The sequence below is a fragment of the Aulonocara stuartgranti genome (genome assembly GCF_965226115.1).
Source record: "Aulonocara stuartgranti genome assembly, chromosome: 8".
Taxonomy (NCBI): Eukaryota; Metazoa; Chordata; class Actinopteri; order Cichliformes; family Cichlidae; genus Aulonocara; species Aulonocara stuartgranti.
This window is the reverse complement of record NC_138959.1, coordinates 13,462,897-13,481,228: the sequence shown is the minus strand read 5'-3', so window position 1 is coordinate 13,481,228 and position 18,332 is coordinate 13,462,897. Positions and strand designations below refer to the sequence as shown.

At 40.4% G+C, this 18,332-nt stretch overlaps 1 protein-coding gene across 3 annotated transcripts; it reads right to left on the bottom strand.

Annotated features, from left to right (window-relative positions):
* Positions 1–670: 670 nt before the first annotated feature.
* Positions 671–17,888, bottom strand: aclyb (ATP citrate lyase b). Of its 3 annotated transcripts, XM_082543499.1 has the most exons (30): positions 17,725–17,888; positions 15,999–16,180; positions 15,324–15,446; positions 14,451–14,513; positions 12,979–13,169; positions 12,302–12,381; positions 12,000–12,130; positions 11,683–11,801; positions 11,356–11,492; positions 11,003–11,064; positions 10,438–10,555; positions 10,156–10,310; positions 9,587–9,680; positions 9,306–9,362; positions 8,664–8,693; positions 7,653–7,794; positions 6,650–6,818; positions 6,463–6,567; positions 5,628–5,824; positions 5,412–5,493; positions 5,211–5,321; positions 4,989–5,116; positions 4,806–4,899; positions 4,558–4,712; positions 4,326–4,476; positions 3,990–4,133; positions 3,720–3,833; positions 2,876–2,958; positions 2,007–2,083; positions 671–1,925 (listed from the first exon to the last, which is right to left on the bottom strand). In XM_082543499.1, the coding sequence occupies exons 2-30, from the start codon at positions 16,155–16,157 to the stop codon at positions 1,831–1,833; spliced, it is 3,366 nt and encodes a 1,121-aa protein (XP_082399625.1). In that variant the 5' UTR covers positions 16,158–16,180; positions 17,725–17,888; the 3' UTR covers positions 671–1,830. The 3 variants fall into 3 exon arrangements, with proteins under 3 accessions (XP_082399625.1, XP_082399626.1, XP_082399627.1); XM_082543500.1 differs by lacking the exon at positions 9,306–9,362; XM_082543501.1 differs by lacking the exons at positions 8,664–8,693; positions 9,306–9,362.
* Positions 17,889–18,332: the final 444 nt, after the last annotated feature.

Genomic DNA, 18,332 nt, shown 5'->3' with positions numbered 1-18,332 from the left:
CCACAGTGGTTCTGACACTCAGTAGTCCCTGGCTTCCTTCTTTCCGCTTACTGTACAGTCACAGGGTGCTGGATTTGGGGTGAAACCCTCCATGCATGGTCAGTACATTTCCTGTCTTGATGTCTGTGCCTTCCATTTCCTCCTTTGGCCAGCTTATCCAATCACCAGATAAGCTGGCCAAAGGAGCTGACTCCTCCTCTTTACAGGTATTTGGAGATTCATGATTTCCAGTTGCCTGTGGGATTCCCAGGTACTTGTAGCCATCCTCAATGTCTGTAATGCTGCCCTCTCGTTACCATTCGACTACACTTCTGCAGTCTGAATGACATCCCAATATATCCATCTTTCTCTATATATCTATATGTGAATACACATTTACATCCAATTTACCTTTTTATTGATATACTGTGGTATGACCTGAAGAATGAAGTTTTAAAGTCCAGAAGAGCAAACAATTCCTCATCAGCAGCTCAGGATACAGCCGATGGACAGTGATGCTGGTAAAGGCGGGTGTTTAGTTTTTTGCTTTGTATTTAAATGTAATTACTGCCCATGTTAGAGATAAATGTTCAGAATTAAGTTTAAGGATTTTCCATTCAAGAGGAAAGTAAACTTTCTTCTAAGTAAAAAAATAAATAAAATAAAAATAAATAAATAAAAGATGACAAAATAAAAGAAAAACAATAAGTTCTTTATTTTACTACTTTATGACAGCATATTACAAAACAAAAAAAAGCTTTTTTCACATTTAAATAAAAACAGATTAAGCACAGCAGACATTACAGTGGGCTGTTACAGAGTGTTGTGAGTTTTTACTGGAAGTTGGAGAACATCCGGATTATGTGCTGTAAGTTTCCAAAGTAAAGCAAACTGCTTTCATGGTCCCTCACCAAAAGAGGCTTTCCAGACTCACAGGGCTCATTCATGAAGCATTTGTTCGCCTCTTCTTGATGCGTCTACAGCTTCCTTTTTTCTACAGTTATTAGAATACTAACAAACTGATTAACTTAACTATAACCCGGGCTGGTTTCATGAAAGGCAAATGGTGGAGAGACTCCTGACTTGTGTCTAATTCCTCTCATTTCCATAATGATGTATCCTTTTCATGACATTTGTACCATCTACCACTGCATCTTGCTTTTTTTTTCCCCCCCTTTCTTTTTTTTAAATTAAATAAACAAAACACCCTAAAATAACTTTGGTTTAATTTGGGATGAGATTCACTCCTAACAAAAATAGTCAATCATGGTGAAGGAGTTTAAAAAGGGATCTAGTGTTTAAACTAATTTGCAGCACTCGGAAAGCCAGAAAGCACATTTAAGCACCTTTTCTTGTGGTCTAAACCAGGCAGATTAAGTATTTTAAAAAAATGCTTTGCAGCCATTAACAGAGGTTACTATGCGGACTATGCATTGCAGGATTAAGGACTGAAATTTTGCTTGGATCTTGCTCCTATACCCAACTAAGCATAACCATCTCTCAATTTTGACTCTGTGTACCAAGTGATTTTGTGCTCCTGCAGCTAAGATTTGCATTGGTGTGGCTCTTTGTTAAAAACTAAACAAGTTACATCTCAGACCTTTTAAATTAGTTCTCAAAAACTGAGCCTAGAAATATACTTCCCCTTTTTCCTCCATAAAAACTAGATTGAAAACTTCTACCCAGGTTCCTCAGATAAACAGTACTTCCCACTTTCCAAAGTAACCCTGCCCAGTTCCACCCCCCTTGGCAGCTGCTATCATAACTAGAGAGGAGATACAAGTTACATGAGATGTGTAATACCGCCTGACATCTTCGTCTGGAAGCGATTTCCATTCTGTGACAAGGGAATTACATGGACATGTGTTCAGGGAGCACGTAGGAGATGTCATCCCATGGGTGGCGGTACAGACCCTGTTTCAGCCTCTTCTGATCCAGGTAATGGCCTAACAAAACAAACTCAGGTTAGAGACCGTTTTAAAGGTTGTCACAGAGAATATCATGGCTCCATTTTAAAGGGAACTCACCAATGAAGCCCATGCTACGGCCGAGGACAAAGATCCCATTTAGTGCACCGATCTCCACAAACTCGTCAGCCTCGTCTCTGGAGACAGTTCAACATTCATGTGAGAAACAATACTGGACAGTGTCCCCTCGACACACAGCAACAGTGCAGACATTGCATCTCAGCCATCTGAATTCTCCACAAGCCATCGAATACCATGCACTTTTGGTTAAATCTAAATAATGTAGCTGTAAGCATATCAGAGTGTTTATTATGGTTTCTGTTAACAACTACAGGCTTCCTGTAACACCCAGTGATAATATTGACACCGATAATATTTCGTAGTATTCTTCTCTTTTTACTCATTACATTTCGTTTACACTACCTTAGAGTGCCAATCTAAAAGAGCAGGAATACTAACAACACGTGGCCCCTGTAGTGGTGTCTCTATTTATTCATCTATTTATCTGATTTTCTTACTGTTCTATTTCTCCCCACTGCATATTCATTTTGACAAATTTAATAAGTGTAATACTTGAATCATCCCTGGCCATGTGTTTACATGCTCATATAACACTTTTGCGTAATTCCATCTAAGGAAGGGAAAGATGGCCGGAGGGAGGGAAGGAAAGGAGGAGGAGAGGGAGATAAGAAAAGGGAGGGGGGGGGGGAGGGAAATGAAGGGATATTAAAAGTGCAAATCCATGCACATTTTGTCTGCCCCTTTTATTATTGGCTTCCATTTCTTTATACAGTATTTCTCTTTTTTGTAATGCTGTAATTAAAACAAAAAAAACCCAAACAGATATTGGTGATAAGATCCATCCAATCAAAGCACACGCACCAAAGCTTACAGAAGTAACACCTCACGATGCCGTCTCGTATTCTTACCGTGTGAAGCCTCCACAAGTTCTAAGCATGTCCACGAAGGCAACACCAATAAAGCCATCTACATTTAGGATCAGGTTGGGTTTCTGGGAAAAAAAATAAATCAAAATCAAAATGCTTGAATGTTATTTTAACATGAAATTGAGGAAAGGACTTGCAGTCCAAAGCTGCAGAGAGCACACAGCCTCTTCTAGATCTTATCAATCTTTTTATTGGATCTAATAGTGGCTCAGAGGTTATCGCTGTTGCCTCACAAAGAATGTTCAGGACCTTCTGCTATGGTGTTTGTATGTCACAGGTTTTCTCTGGTAGCTGCAGCTTCACCCACTATCAAAAAAAAAAAAAAGTTATTTCTCTCCATCTTGGCAGAGTCTAAAAGCTCAACAGTTGAATTTCCTGGTTAAATTGAATTAAAAAAATATATAACAAGTTTTCATTGGGTGTGGGTTCTGACACACGTCCCTGAATAACAGCACAAATTAGAACAAAAAGTGTTAAATGAGATTAAAAAGCCTGATTAATGTTTAATATTATTTATAGAACTATAAAATCCAGGTCTTCGTTCTGGTTACATTCCACTGTCAATCATGGAATCTGCAGGTGTGGTCACCTGTGCAGAAAACTGAGAATAATTGCTTGCCTGCTGTAAAAATAAATGAAAAATCTTCTGTTCAAAGTGTTTAACCAAATTATTTGACAGCAAAGCCCAATCTCTGAATCCTGAATGTCAAAGCAGTCATCAGGTTCTTTAGATGTAGCAGCTTTCTGTTGCCATTTCATTTCATCATTTCACTGTTTTGCTTGTACACACAAGTTTCCATCGTCTACTTCACTCTGTGTAAAATACCTTAGAGGTGGTGATCTTTTCTACATCGAGGGCGTAGTCAAGCAGCTGGGTGGAAGGGAAATTCTGCTTCACAAAGTCCTTCAGAATCTGCACTCGCATGTCTGGGTTGTTGATCTGAAACCGAATCAAACTCCATTTAAAACAATGGCTGCGTGTCCATCTTAATCAAACTCAGAAGAAGCAATTAACAAATACGAGTCAAAACACTGATAAATAAGAGGCTCATTTACAGATTAGAGCACTGTTTATTGTATAAAGAGTGTTGCTTACTGATTTGACCCTGTGGCCGATACCCATAATCAGCTTGCCATCCTTCTTCATCTTGTTGACAAACTCCATGGGGATCATGCCGCTGTCAAATGCCTTGCTGAACTGCTTTGCAGCCGCATCCAGAGCACCTCCGAAACGGTCCCCCTGATTTTTAGGAATAAATTGCGTTTCAATTCCGTAACATTATGGCCAGTTTGTCAGAAATCATGCTGTCAGCTGAGCAGCTCATAAAATACAAGATAAATTTGGGGGGGGGAAAAAAAAAAAACAAAACAAAAAACTACAACAACAAAAGATGACATGATCAATGACTGATCAATATGTGAGCAGACTGACGATGGTGAGCAGGCCGGATGTGAGGCTTGAGATAAGGTCTTTGCCCGCACGAGCACAGACAATCGTGTTGTGAGCGCCGGAGACTGCAGGCCCATGATCAGCAGTCACCATCAGGCACATTTCAATGAACTGGCAGGCGTAGCGTGGTAACCTAAACAGAGCGGAAAAAAAAAAAGTGTGAAATTGATCCTACATTCTTAACAACTAACAGTGTTCTTGACATCATACTGACCTGCGCTGGAACCAGAGCAATCCTAGCACTCCTCCTATACCAATCTCTTCTCTGAAGACCTCAGTGATGGACATGCCAGCATAGATGAGCTCCTGGCCTCGCTCGTCACAGATGCTTGTCATGAATGAGGCTGGCTTACGAATCAGGCCCAACTCCTGGAAAAAAACCCCAACAAATTCCACAAATAACCATTATATCCAGTATTTCTTGGCTTCTAAGTTTACAAAGGACTATTATAAAGTTCTTACCCGGGCCCAGGAATAATCCATAGGTACTGTTGGGGGAGGAACCTCCTGGGCAGGAACGATGGTACCATTGGCCACTAATTCATCATACACAGTCCTGTTTCACCACAAACACAATAACAGTGAGGAACCCGGAAACCTGTCAGTTCCAAACTTTAGGAAATTAGCATGAAAAGTATTTCTCACTTGATGACGTCACCCAGCTCATCAAAGCTCTTTGGTACATAAGCTCCAGCATCCCTCAGAGCCTGGTTCTTGGCCACCGCTGTCTCTGAAGCCTGGTTGGCACAAGCTCCTGCATGGCCAAACTGAACCTGAAGATGGCAGTAAAACATATTACTGGAAAAAATTTCTTCCAGGTAAGAGCAGCAATAAAATCCAAAGCCAGGATTTCCAGAGCTAACTGACCTCTGAGGCAAACATGGTGGCGCAGGTTCCAATGCACCAGCAGACCACAGGTTTTGTTATCCTGCCTTCCTTGATGCCCTGGCAGATCTTGTACTCCTCTGTTCCACCAATCTGTGTCAAAGTAAAGGACATATTAAAAACAAGATTCTATTTAGTACAAGTAGCACACACCAAATAATTTAGATATTAAATGCTTCCCACCTCTCCCAGTACAACAATCATCTTAATTCCTGGAGTGTCCTGATAACGTAGGACGTGGTCCATGAAGGTCGAGCCTGGATATCTGGACAGAGAGAAACGTAAGCACTCATTTCTGGAACTAGAATCTTTTTTTGGTCAAGAATTGATTTATGCATTTTTTTTTTTTTAAATGAAAAAATTCTCTCAAGTAAATGATCTGCAATTAAGTTTTTGTACCTGTCTCCTCCGATGGCCACCCCTTCATAGACGCCATCTGTAGTGCGTGAGATGATGTTGTTCAGCTCGTTGGACATTCCCCCAGAGCGCGACACATACGCCACACTTCCGGGACGGTAAAGTTTAGAAGCCAGGATGTTGTCCAGCATACCGCCTGTGTTGCCAATCTTAAAACAGCCTGGCTTGATGCCACCAACCTATTTAACAAGAATAATCTGCATTTAATCCACCATGTTTACCAGAAAGATTTAATAGCCCTTTTAGCTGGGCTATTAAATACCACACTACAGTCTATAAACTTATAGCCGTGTTAATGATGAGTGTAAATGTTTTGTTTGTTTTTTTCCTTTTTTTTTGCCTGTCCCATTTGGTTCTTTAGCCATCAGAATTGTTGTCTGAAGACCAACAAGGATACCCAATGGATTTACTTTGCCAAATGGATCATCGTGGCATTGCCGTATTGGTCCATCTTTGTTTTTATTATTTATTATATTTTATTTTCAGATGTTACAGACGGGACAGACATGAGTGAGGGATAGGAAAGGGAGAAAGAAAGAGGAAGGAAAGGAAAAACAGAAGGGGAGAGGGACAGTGAGAAAGGGGGGGAGAAAAATAAAAATAAAAATCTCCTGGATCACCTGTTGAGAGAAGAATAGAAAACAAGCAAAAAAACAAAACAAAACAAAGCAACATACTAAACACAACACCATCACATTAATCTAGCTAAGTGTAAACAGCAGTAAATACTAAATATTCAATGTTGTTGTGCAGCACGCAGGACTGCAGGAGTGTAAATGTTTTTAACAAAGATGTTCAGGGGGATGAAGCTCTGTACCGTGGCAGGGCCAATGATGGTGACTCCTTTCTCGTCGGCCATCTTTATCACCTTCCTAGTCAGAGCTTCGGGGATGCCCTCGGCTATGATGGCGATGGTGTGAATCTGAAAACACAATTAAATAAACTGGGTCCACTCTGAAAAATTTTAGTGGAAGCTCAACACACTGTACAGTCGCTCTTCATACCTGTGGGTACTGCATGGCTTCCACTGTGCTGTCAAAGGCAGAGCGCAGCGAAGCAAAGCTGATCAGGACGTCTACCTCGGGGTGCTTCTTCATGGCATCGGCCATGTTCTTATAGACCGGCAGCAGGATCTCTTTGTGGCCCCAGTAAAACTTCTGCTTGTGATCTCCGCTGAGCAACAAACAGAAACATATCAGCAAAATATGAAGAACTTTTCGAAACACAGCAGTAAAATCAGAAACTTTGTCATTGTCACAGGAACAACAAAATTAAGAATGGTCCCCGATCATTGCATCATCCCTAGCAATATCAAAATATAAATAAAACAATAAAATTCAATAACACTCCCCAACTCCATTCAGTACAACTAATGGATACTTTGCAACTGCAAAATGAATTCTTGTCAGTTCCTTAAACCCTGTCAATTAAAGGTTTATCATTTGTGTTTGGGGCTTCCTATTGAAAACAGAAGTTTAACTCAAATTCAGCTCAATTGATAAGTCTGGTTTTTGGTTGCTGCATCACTGTGAATCACTTACTATATGGACACCTCTATAGGTGAGGAAAGGCGATGCCCATGCAGTACAGATCAGACAATGGCAACGGACAACACTGACAAACTCTGACAGATCAGAAGGAAGAGCTGGGCTTAAAGTGGGTTGCAAAGTGGCTTACAGATACAGAGGAACATTGGGAAGACTTAAGCAGCTTAAGATGTTCTACAAGAATTTGCCACTTGGAAACATGGAAGGTTATAAGCCTTTATTGTATGTGTACACGACTTACAATCTGCCTAAACTGATAATACGCTTTTAGAAAAAGGCTCAGTATTTTACAAATATGACAAAGATAAAAACAGAAACAACTAAACACCAGCAAGAGTAGATTTAGAGATTTCGAGCAGAGAGAGAAAAAAAAAATCATTTGATTTGTGCAGTTAACTCTATTTAGTATTCTACAGTCACACTCTTCTAATTTAATTCAGAGGGAAATAGCGCAACCTACGTGAAGGGGTAGACCATGGCTGCCACAGAGGGTTCTTCCCGGGAGCATACGTAGTCAAAGTCCAGCATGCCTTGCACGGCGCGTGTCTGCATGCCCCAAACAATGGTCTTGGTGTTTTTTCTGAAGAGAGTGGTTGCTTTAGCTGAGAGGAAGAAAAAAAAGAAGAAAAAAAAAAAATTACACAGAGAAAAGTCAGAAGTGGAAACTGAACTAAAACCCATTCACAGATGAAGAGGGAATTCTGGCTCAGGGAAACAGCAGGAATGGGGATGGTAAGAATTAGAATAAAGACAGGATTCACTGAGGACAGATGGACCAGGAAGAGAAAAATACCACCCCACACAGGATCTGCACGATTTATTTTGTCTGCTCTCTCCAAGCCACAGCGTTAACAACATTAATTTGCAATGTAACATCATTAAAAACTAGGACATTTGCATGAAAAGAATATGGACACCACATATGCAGCTGCCATTTTTTACCCCGGATAAGAAAACCAGCAACTTCACTTCCTCCATTGCTGGCAGTATACGGCCATCATTTTCAAAGTGAAGTATTCGGCAAAAGACTAGAGTGCTATCTGTGGTATGTTGCCACATGGAAATATAAAATACTGTCTGACAGATCCTTGACTGCCGATAAAGATCAAATTTTTTGTAATGATTACATTACAAAGAAAGGTTCAGAGCACCTTACCGTTTAGTAAAAATACATTCTCAAACTTATTCCAGTCCTTCCAAGTCTCTCTCTCTGCCTTCTGTCGTTACATCTCTGAGATGTGCAGAATATTTTAAATACAGAACTGATTCTTGCGCCTGCGTCTTGAACTGAAGAATTTCTACTAACAGTTATAGCTCAAGGTTTTTGCTTTACGTTTTTTAAAATAATGATTACAAGGCAGTGTCAAACGAGTAAGCCATAAGAGTGTAAAGAAGATAAACGTTAGAGGGGAAAGCAGAGGGACAAAGGACGGAGAGGGCAGGAAAACAGGTTTTTCACACCCTTCCATACCTCCGCTGCAGCCTGAAGAGGCTTGAGCTTCTGTGACACCCACAGGACGGAAACACAAAATACAACAAAAAACAGGCACAAACACAAGAAGAGAACAAAAATTGAGTCTTTGCTGCAAGTTATTCACTCAACACACTTCACCGCATTTTTGCAACCATGTGTCATCACTGAAAACACTGCGTTAGAAGCACAGCAGAGGAAGAGACCATGCAGTGCTCAGCTGCTATGGAGCATGCCTTTACTGTACTGCTGTAAAAGGCAATATGAACAGTTTAGTTAAGTAATCAAAACTTCATGTTTGCATGGCTGCTTTTGACTTCAACACTACTAATCCTAAAGAACACAAAATCCAGTGTGAAGAGGCCTTAGAAAAAAACAAAAAAACCCAATATGCTTAAACTTAATTTCTAGTTTTTATTACAAACCATACTTATTCATTATAAAAAGTTAAAAAAAAAAAGCATATTAAAAAAAGTATGCAGCATTCATAAGAATATGATGCCCTGATGTGATGTGAACATACGTCCTTCATATACACCAAGACTAGAAAGGTGAGCAGCAAACAAGGGGGGAAAAGTTCAAACCAGTGATGAATGTGTAGGAAGCCCAGAGCAGTGAGGCCATGGCACACCTATCACTTACCTTTCCAATCGCCTGTGACCACATTCTTCAGAGGCCACAGTATAGAATGGAGCGAGTCTTAGAGAAACAAGCATGAAAAGGGCGGATGTAAGTTGGTGTGAAATAAGAAAAGGAGGAAAAGAGAAGGAAAATAAATTGCAGAATATTGGTGGTGGTATTTCAGCAGGAAAGGAGAAGCCAGGATGAGAGGGGGAAAAAAAAAAAAAAAAAAGCAGAGGTGCATGAGTAAATATGGGCTCTTGCTGATAGGAAGCAGTTCAGCATGAATGACTGTTCGTTACCTGTTGGAAGCCCTGCTTTACACTTCTTGGCCGGGCAGGTATCAGTGGGCGACTTGGGCTCGGAGAATGAAGCAGTCCTTGTTGTAGCTGGAGTCTGGCAAAGAAAAGGGAAAGATTTACAGGACAGGCTGACAGAGGTTACCAAAGAGCATGCATAGCATAGTTAGAAACAGTGGCTTCACCCCCAACGAGGTCATAAGTTCATACAGCTCACACACACACACACACACACACACACACACACACACACACTATAGAGGCGCTAAACGAGCTTAAACTGTGTTTAAACACGTCACTCTCAATTGCATATAAAGTAAATAAATCCAATTTAGGTTACACCCTTTTGCTAGTCATGACCCTGCATTATGGAGACAACTACAGTATAAATACATGTCATTTTGAGCAATAACCCTTTTCTTCTCCTTTCTCAAACACTGAAATGTACTTGTGTGAACCACTTACTGTTTAACTTATAACAAAACCCCATCTAACATCTAATTTGTTTAAGAGAGTGGGCACTGACTGACACACCATCCGATATTGACCCAAGAATTAGTGAATAATTATACCGCTGCACTGTTGCTAGCATTGAGGAGAAAGTTGGCTGTATGGGCGTCCATCGGGGGCTGGTTAGGGATTGGTCGGTGGCCCAGTGCCATCCCAACAATGGCAGTCATATGGGTTTCAGTTCCAAACACATGAATGGGGATCCCTGTGGTCTTCCCTGCATAGAAAAAAAAAAAAGAAAAAAAGCTCCTTAATCTAGATCCAAGAACTCGACTTGGATGTATACTGGATGGATGTCATGTATTTCACGAGTTAGGCCCGAGTATTAGTCCAGTCTTACTCACCTACTTCCCCCATCACCCTGAGTCCCTCTTGGTAGTTCGGACCGCCACGTCGAACAAAAATGGTGACCTCGTGTTCCTTCAGAGGGCCTTGGTAATCTTTAATGGCCCTGACAATGCCCTGAGGAAGGACAAGCAGATCAGCTTTGTTATGCACAAAAAGTAAAAGTATATCAACCAGGAAGAGTGAAATTTTATTGAGACCATTTAATAATTCAAAGCATTAGTATGGCTTTCTACTCTGACCTGCCTTCAGATTTTAAAGTAATCTGAGAAAACATGTTAAGGCAGGTAGGGCTAACACTGCCTTAACATGTTTCTGAACATAAATTAGGAACCAGTCTAGTTTGTGTATTGCATGTATGAGCAGCTATGGGTATAAATGTTTTGATATTACACATAACACAAATCTCTGCTAATTCAGGACTTGCTGAAAATACAGTGACATCATTCTTTCAAAGTTTAAGAAATTAAATATTGTGTATAAGCCATTTTTTCCTCTTTAAACATTACAGTGATTCTTTATAACTGTGCAGAAGATTTTCAGATAAATATCAGTGCGTTTCACCTTGAATGTGGCTGCTACATTGGTGAAGTTTGCAATGCTTCCTCCAATGATCAGCACTTTCCCTGTAGGATAAGGAAAGGTGTTACGAAATGCTCATGACTGAAATTCAACACCCGAGTAACATACATGAAGTCTATTGCTGGCAACTCCCCACATAGTGAACAGTGTGTCACACCGAAGCAGCACAATTAGCTCACACAGCAGAGGAAGGATCCACCAAGTATTTCTACACTTCAAGGACACAGCAAACAAACGCAGACTTTATCTGACAGTTGTAGCCTCCTCCTCCCACCAGCTTTTCATCCCGTTCAGGAAAATAAGCTCTAATGTAATCAAGTCCAGGCTTCACCCACCTAGAGGATGTTTTTCACGTGTCATGAGAGACAAGATGGTTTTTGCGTAGTCGTAGGTCTGCTGTTCACTGGGTGCGCCTGAGTACTCGCCATAATTAGCCAGCTCGTCCACCCCACCCAGATCGCAGATGGTGTCGCTGAAGAAGAGAAATGATGCGATTCTATCAGCTATAATTAACCTTAAAAAAAATATTAAGCTGGCAACAGAAAAGTCAAGCTGGGGTTTGTTAGAAAGCAAAACTTCAGTCTAACAAGCTTTGAAACTTCAAGCCATAAAGGCAAAGAAGTGGTATAGAGTTCAAATGTATGCTGTATGTGATGGACTACCTGTAGACAACAGAAGCACCTCCTCCGGCCACCATGGTCCAGATCCTGCCTCGGGGATTCAGCAGGGTCAGCTTCAGACTTGCACCACTCTTTGCATCCAGATCAGCTATGTAGGCCTCCTACAAGTAACAAGACAGAGTGGTGAATACCAAACTGTGGTCAGTAAGTGCACAAGGATGGAGAAATGGACTGACCAATCATTGTACATATGAGTAGATCTAAGTTAAAGTCACATTTTAAATCAAATCAGTGAAAATTAAAGGATCCAGAGAACTATAAACAAACAGCCTGTCCAATTACAGCTCTTCAAATCTCACCTCAGGGTACGCCTCTCTGCCAAAGGGTGGAGGAAACTCAAGGTCCCCCCATTTAGCCTTGCAGATATAATCCGCTGTGCCATCAATCTTGGCTGCCATGTCAAGGACATATACTCCGTCTTGATTGACGACTGTGAAAAGGCAGAAATTTTGAGTTAATTTGTATGTTTTCCACCAATGAATTACTAACATAGCATGGTAGCAATCTAGATTTTTATTTTTTATTTTTTTTTAAATCAGCATTTTTGTTTCTGCAATACATAATGAGCAGAGTGTAATATTTCAGAATAAAAGAGCTTTACCAAGAGGGTTGATTTCAAGGTAGGTAAAGTAGAGGTCCTCATACAAGTTGAAGAGGCCGACTATAAAACTGGCCAAAACACTGTGAGGGAAACAAAATTAGACTTAATCAGCACATAAGAGAACTTTTGTGAAGCTTTGTGTCTCACTAGGCAAGAACAAAATGGTAGAGTATTGCTAAGCAGCCACGCTGAATACTTAGAGAGTATCTTTTATGTTTCTTTCTAGTTTGTATTGTTTAAAAGAGATAAGAGTATTTACTTAGCACACTGCTAAGTTTACATAAAAGAAGCTAAACATTAGTCAAGGTCAAAACAGCAAAGGATAAAAGATTTTCTGAATACAGAGAGCCTCTTTGGTTAAGAAAGAAAATAAAAAGCAACAAGAAGGTGCGAAAACTAAATATACTGCGATTTTACAGTTATTCCTGTATTATTTTCTATATTTCATTCAATATCTGGCTAATCACATCTCTGCTCAAATGTCTCTGTGTTTTAACAGAGAGCCTGATCACTAACTACTACTACTGTGAACTACTAAGTGATCCAATTAGGTTCAAAGCACAAAATGACTCAGATTCAAATGTCACCATTTGTTTTATACTTAAAAAGAATATTTAAATAATGAAATTTATATGTCTTTAAATAATAAAGACAATTTTAGAAAAAGGTTTCCGTACTCCTTCTTGTCGTCGGGAACTTGTGTAAGCAGTTGCTCTTTGACTAGGTCCTCAGTGAGCTTGCCATCCACTGGAACCATCAGCTTCTGGGCCTTGGCATCCACGTCACCCACCTCCACTCCTCCCTCGTGGTGGAAAAGCACGTGGTCGCCCTCACGTGTGGCATAGATGCATACATAAAACTCTTCCTCCTGAGTGAGTAAACAGGGAGTTCAGCCACATGCAAGGACACGCAAATACGTCTTTACTGATTTTGTTTGGAAATGCTGCGCAATATTTACATAAGGCCAACAAGTGGTTTCAACATTCAGTTCTCTGCGAGAAATTATTAAGAAAAATCAACAAACTAATCAAATGCACACTGACCTACAGACAGAACACACATAACTTGGAGCTTGTTCTCACTTATAAGGTCCTAGATCGACTGGGTCAACCAGGAAGCACTGATCCTGGTTAAGTCATTCTACTCCTTTTCATTTTTCTGAGAGGATTTGATGAGAATGGCTGAGGCAACGGAGATCCCAGTCTGAGGAACTGATTCTTGTAGTTTGGTTTATTATTTATTACCACAACAACAACAACAACTTGACTTTCCACTGCAATTAAGTTTTATCAGACTTGGGGCTTATCAATTATTACTATATATTTAAAGAAGCACAGCACACCAAGGGGGGGAAAAAAAAAAAAAAAAAAATCAAGAAATACTCTCTAAAGTAGGTATGAAGGGTTTTCCTACAGACCAATTTTTTTTTTTAAACGCCACAAGGTAATTTAATTAATCATCTGGGGGGAGGATAATCCGGGTCAGACATGACCCCAGCTGATGACCTGCCAACATCGTCAGCAGATTTGTATAAGAATTTGATTCCCATTTTCCTCTTTCAGTCTGACAGGATGCAGCAGTGTGCGTCATTTAAAATAAAGGAAGCTATTTTTTACAAATTCTTCTCACATCAGAGGTCCTGTGATGCAATACTTTCATTCTGCTCAGAATTCTTTGAGGGCAGCTGCAGGAAATATCACATTGGCTCTTAATACAAAGGTGCAAAGTACACGTGTGAATTATACCCTATGATAGAAGTTTAAGGCTACCTCTACGAAAGTGTAAAGGGACACTAAAAGTTACCATTACACAATACTTTAAACTAAAAATAACCGTAACTTTTGAGCTTAACTATATATTGCTGTGACAACCTGGTTTGAACAGGGAAATTCAGAATGATACCAAATCTTAATTAAAATAAAACATTTATGTAAATACAGGATCTGTCCTGCTGACAAGACACAAGACATGACAAGAAGGGATTAGCTGTGAAGTTGAGCCCACAGAAACCGTAGACCATTTAGCAAATTCAAGTTACAACAGAAGAAATAACCACTGATGACACAAATTGAACTGCTCCACAAAACTTCTCCAAACTGAGGAGCTTAGAGAGTGTTAGACTGAAAGACAAGATACTGGCATACATTACCTGTGTGTGTGGGACAAATGGCTCAATGAGGAAGTTCTTCAGCACACCCTTTGCCTTTCCCACCTATTCAAGAAAAACACCTGGTCACAAACACTACACTGAGAGGAAAACTACATGTATTATATATTAAAGTGAAAGTAAAACTTTAAGAATAACATAAAAAAAAATGTAAATTGACCTGTCATTTACTAGGTCTTGTCATCATTACAAACTACCTTCAAAGTTCTAGTTCATCCATTTCACATCCAAATAGCTTATTACGAGTAGAGAAGGGCAAATAATATCAAATAAAAACAGGCAGCAGCAGGGCAACTGAGGCAAAATCCTCCATGTGCTTCTCATATCAAAATGAGGATCCTTTGTGGTGTTTCAGAGACCAAATATAGTATTAATACTACAGTTTCTGTGAGGATTACTTTTTTAAATGTTGATTTATTTAAAGACTTGCCAGCTCTGGCTGTTCAAGACAGATAAATAACCAGTTAATCTAGGTTCAGAGTAACTTTACTGTGTGAGGACAATGCAGCAAGTGTATTTAGACACACAGAGCAGGGAAAGAAAAAAAAAAAAAAAAAAAGACACTTGATCATCTCACAAAAATGTTGAACTAACTTGCTCAACAACAGCCCTGTATTAGCAAAGCAAAGTCATCCTCACATATGGTTCTGGTTGATGACGTTTTAAACATGAACAGCACGTCAGTCATGTCCTACTTAGCAACAGTCACTGCATTCGAATCAAATACCTCCTCAGAAAATGATGCAATGTGTTTCTCGTGGTTCCAACTACTGCAGCACGTGGATTTGCTTTATTGCCACAAAGACAGTCATGGCTGGGTTTTATGCTCACTAAGAGAGAGTACAGTTAACTCACAGTTGTCTCCTTCATTAGGTGGTCTTTGAGCCACTCCCGGACGCCCTGCAGGTCCTTGTTGATGCCCACTAGGCCGAGCTTCCCGCGCCGCTTTATCAGTTGATCTGGCTTCACCACCAGCCTCTTTTGGGATGAGCAAAGAAACAGGACACACGTGTTTTTTTTTTTTTTGGTATGATAGTGTGGTATGACTATGGTAGAAACAATAAAGATGGGTAGGGTTTCCCAGCCCTGCTGTGAGAGAGCCAATCAACTGCCGAAACCGGAAGCGCATGAGCCAGACATGTTGTTGCACTGACACATGGGCACAGCAAAGGTTCAGACACATTTCAGATGTGTCCAGTCAGTCACCACTGATACTATAAAAGATTGATGTGACATAACCCACTGGTTGGAGTGAAAGTCCTGTTTTGAAACACTGAGAACGAGGGTTAGGACTTTAAATCTTTTGTAATCTGTGATAGCAAAATGTCTAAAACCTGCATTGTTTTTAATGTGTCCCTGGTGACCATTAAAGGCAGTGCAAAATGGCTTCACCTTTCAGACCTGAAAGCTGTGTGCATCTTTTATACAGTCTATGCAAATCACTCTGATTGTTATAATACAGCACATGTAGGTAAATTAACTTTTGAAGGTTGTAATCAGGCTTCATGAGCTGGACAAAAACAGTCTTACCTCTGTCAGCAGCCATGAATGGTCCTGTGTGAGGCGGGCCCAGTCAGTCTCAGCTGTTACACTAGCATAATGGAAACGGTTCTGCACGGCCGCCGAGGTGCAGATGTTCTTATACAACAGCTCTTTCCCTGTCTGCTCTGAGATGGCCTTCGCCGACATGGCAGCGCTGGATAGAGCAGGACCTTTGGGAAAGGACGAAAACTGATAACTGGGAATAGAGTCCAAACTTAAGTTAAAAATTAAAACAATGCACAGGTGCATTTTGATGGATACCAAAAGTGTTTAGGTAAAACTTGCAAAAGGACATTTAGCCAAATATTGGTAGGGGTGTATGTCAATAAAGAAACAATTCCACTGTGGAGAAGGAGCAGTTCAAATAAACCATTAAAAGCCCATGACCTTCATGCCCATGATAAGTGTCAAATTCTGTATGCACACATCTAAAAAGACTTATTTTGCAGATTAAGTGCAGTTAAACACAAAAGTAGAGAACCAAGTTATTAGAAAATCAAAAATGTATATAAACCCAAATACTAAACAAGCTCTCAGTCAAACTCGTTTCTCAATCTTACAGTAAACACGTGACGGATTATCACAACAGCCTGCACTGATGACCTTGTCATTCCTGTTTTAACATCCCAGGAAGTTGTTGGGCGTGCTCAACCAACTTTGCCTCACCACAAATATACACAATCATGAATATTTAGGTGACTGTTTTTTTGGGTTCATAGCCTAAAGTTCAGTATAATAAGATGCAGCACACTATGGTGTATAAAAAAGAAATGCATTAATAAGCCTAAAAATTGTACATTTACCAAGTCACCCACCAACCAAGCAAAGTTTTAATGAGCAGTAATGAGCCTTGATTACGTGGATCTTATCGCCTCTACCTCCGGGTCACTGATAACATTTTATGGTGGTTTATATTTGAGCTTCTGGTAACCTAAGGAGGGGCAGCGCTTAGAGAAATCAAGAAATCTAACAGCTTCATCACAGCAGGCTATCCTTCCACTTTTAGAGACGGATGTCCAGAATTTAGCCAGATTAATCCACCGGTCCAGTGTATTAGATGAAGCTACCTTGCCGTGCAATTAGTTGTGCTGTCCAGGCTTGTGGGATGAAGAAGCTGGACCTGATGGCAGCTGTTAGAGTGGCAACCAAGGGGGGTTGGGTGCTGCTTCAGACACAGCTGCTGTCAGACGAACTCAGGGGTTAGCATCACTTATCCTATGAATGAAGCTCCTGTTGCAGCCACCACACCCACTCCTGAACCAGCCAGCCAGGCAAGCCTGACAACAACTTTAGCTAGCTCACTCTGGGTAAATAGAGAAAGAACTTCCGGGAGAGAAGAAATAAATGCAGTACGAAAACCTTCACGATAAGGAATAAAACAGGAGGATGCTCCCTCTCTGCGGATGATGCAAGGATAAGCTAGCTTGCTTTTATCACTGAAAAAGTAAAGCACATCACTTCAGATATGCTGTTTTCAAGCAAAACAATTGGGCAAAATTTCAATAAAGACCATACTTGTTCTTGCTCTGCCGAGCTAGCACTTTGCTGCAGTTTTGGCAGACAGCCCTCACATCATCTCACATCCGCTACCCTGAAGACTAACACTACGGCTAACTGCTGTAGCCTCGCATTGGTGCGGACACTTGCCAGTTAAAGGCTACAAAGAAGAGCTGGCTAACGCTGGAGTAGAAAGTAGCTGAGTGAAAGCTGTTACCTTGTCAGTGACAATCACACCTTCTTGAAGGATCGTGTCCAGGCCAAAAAATGACACAGCTAAACAGCCAGCTCTTATTATACCGGAGTCAACTGCTGCCAGTCCCTGCCACCTCACTCCGCTCCTGTCGAACCATAATCTGGCGACCGATTACACGTCTCTACGAGTGCCTGATTGGCTTAAAACAGGTCACGTGGTGACGTCAGTCACGACCAAGGCATTGTTAAAAAATTTTTTTTTTTTAAAAATTGGCCAACCTAGAAAATGTTATTGACGCCCCCTCCCCGCTTCTCTTTAAACAACTCTTATTTTAGGTCCTGCACTACAAATAGTTATAGTAAAAAAAATCAGAATTTGCCAATATTTATAAATATTGATTTTAAAAATTACTTCCTTTGGAGTTACCAGGGAAGTCTGAAATCAATAACAAAGGTGAAAAGCACGTTGGTTAAAGTTTACAAAGAAAAACCCAAAAGGGGGTTTTATTCGAGTCATTCTATAGCTGGTTATTTGATTTAAAATGTGCCGAGGAGCTTTCAACAAGCTTGAATGTCTCCAATTTTTATAGATCGTTATAAAAAGAAGTCCCTGTGAAACTTATAAAAGAA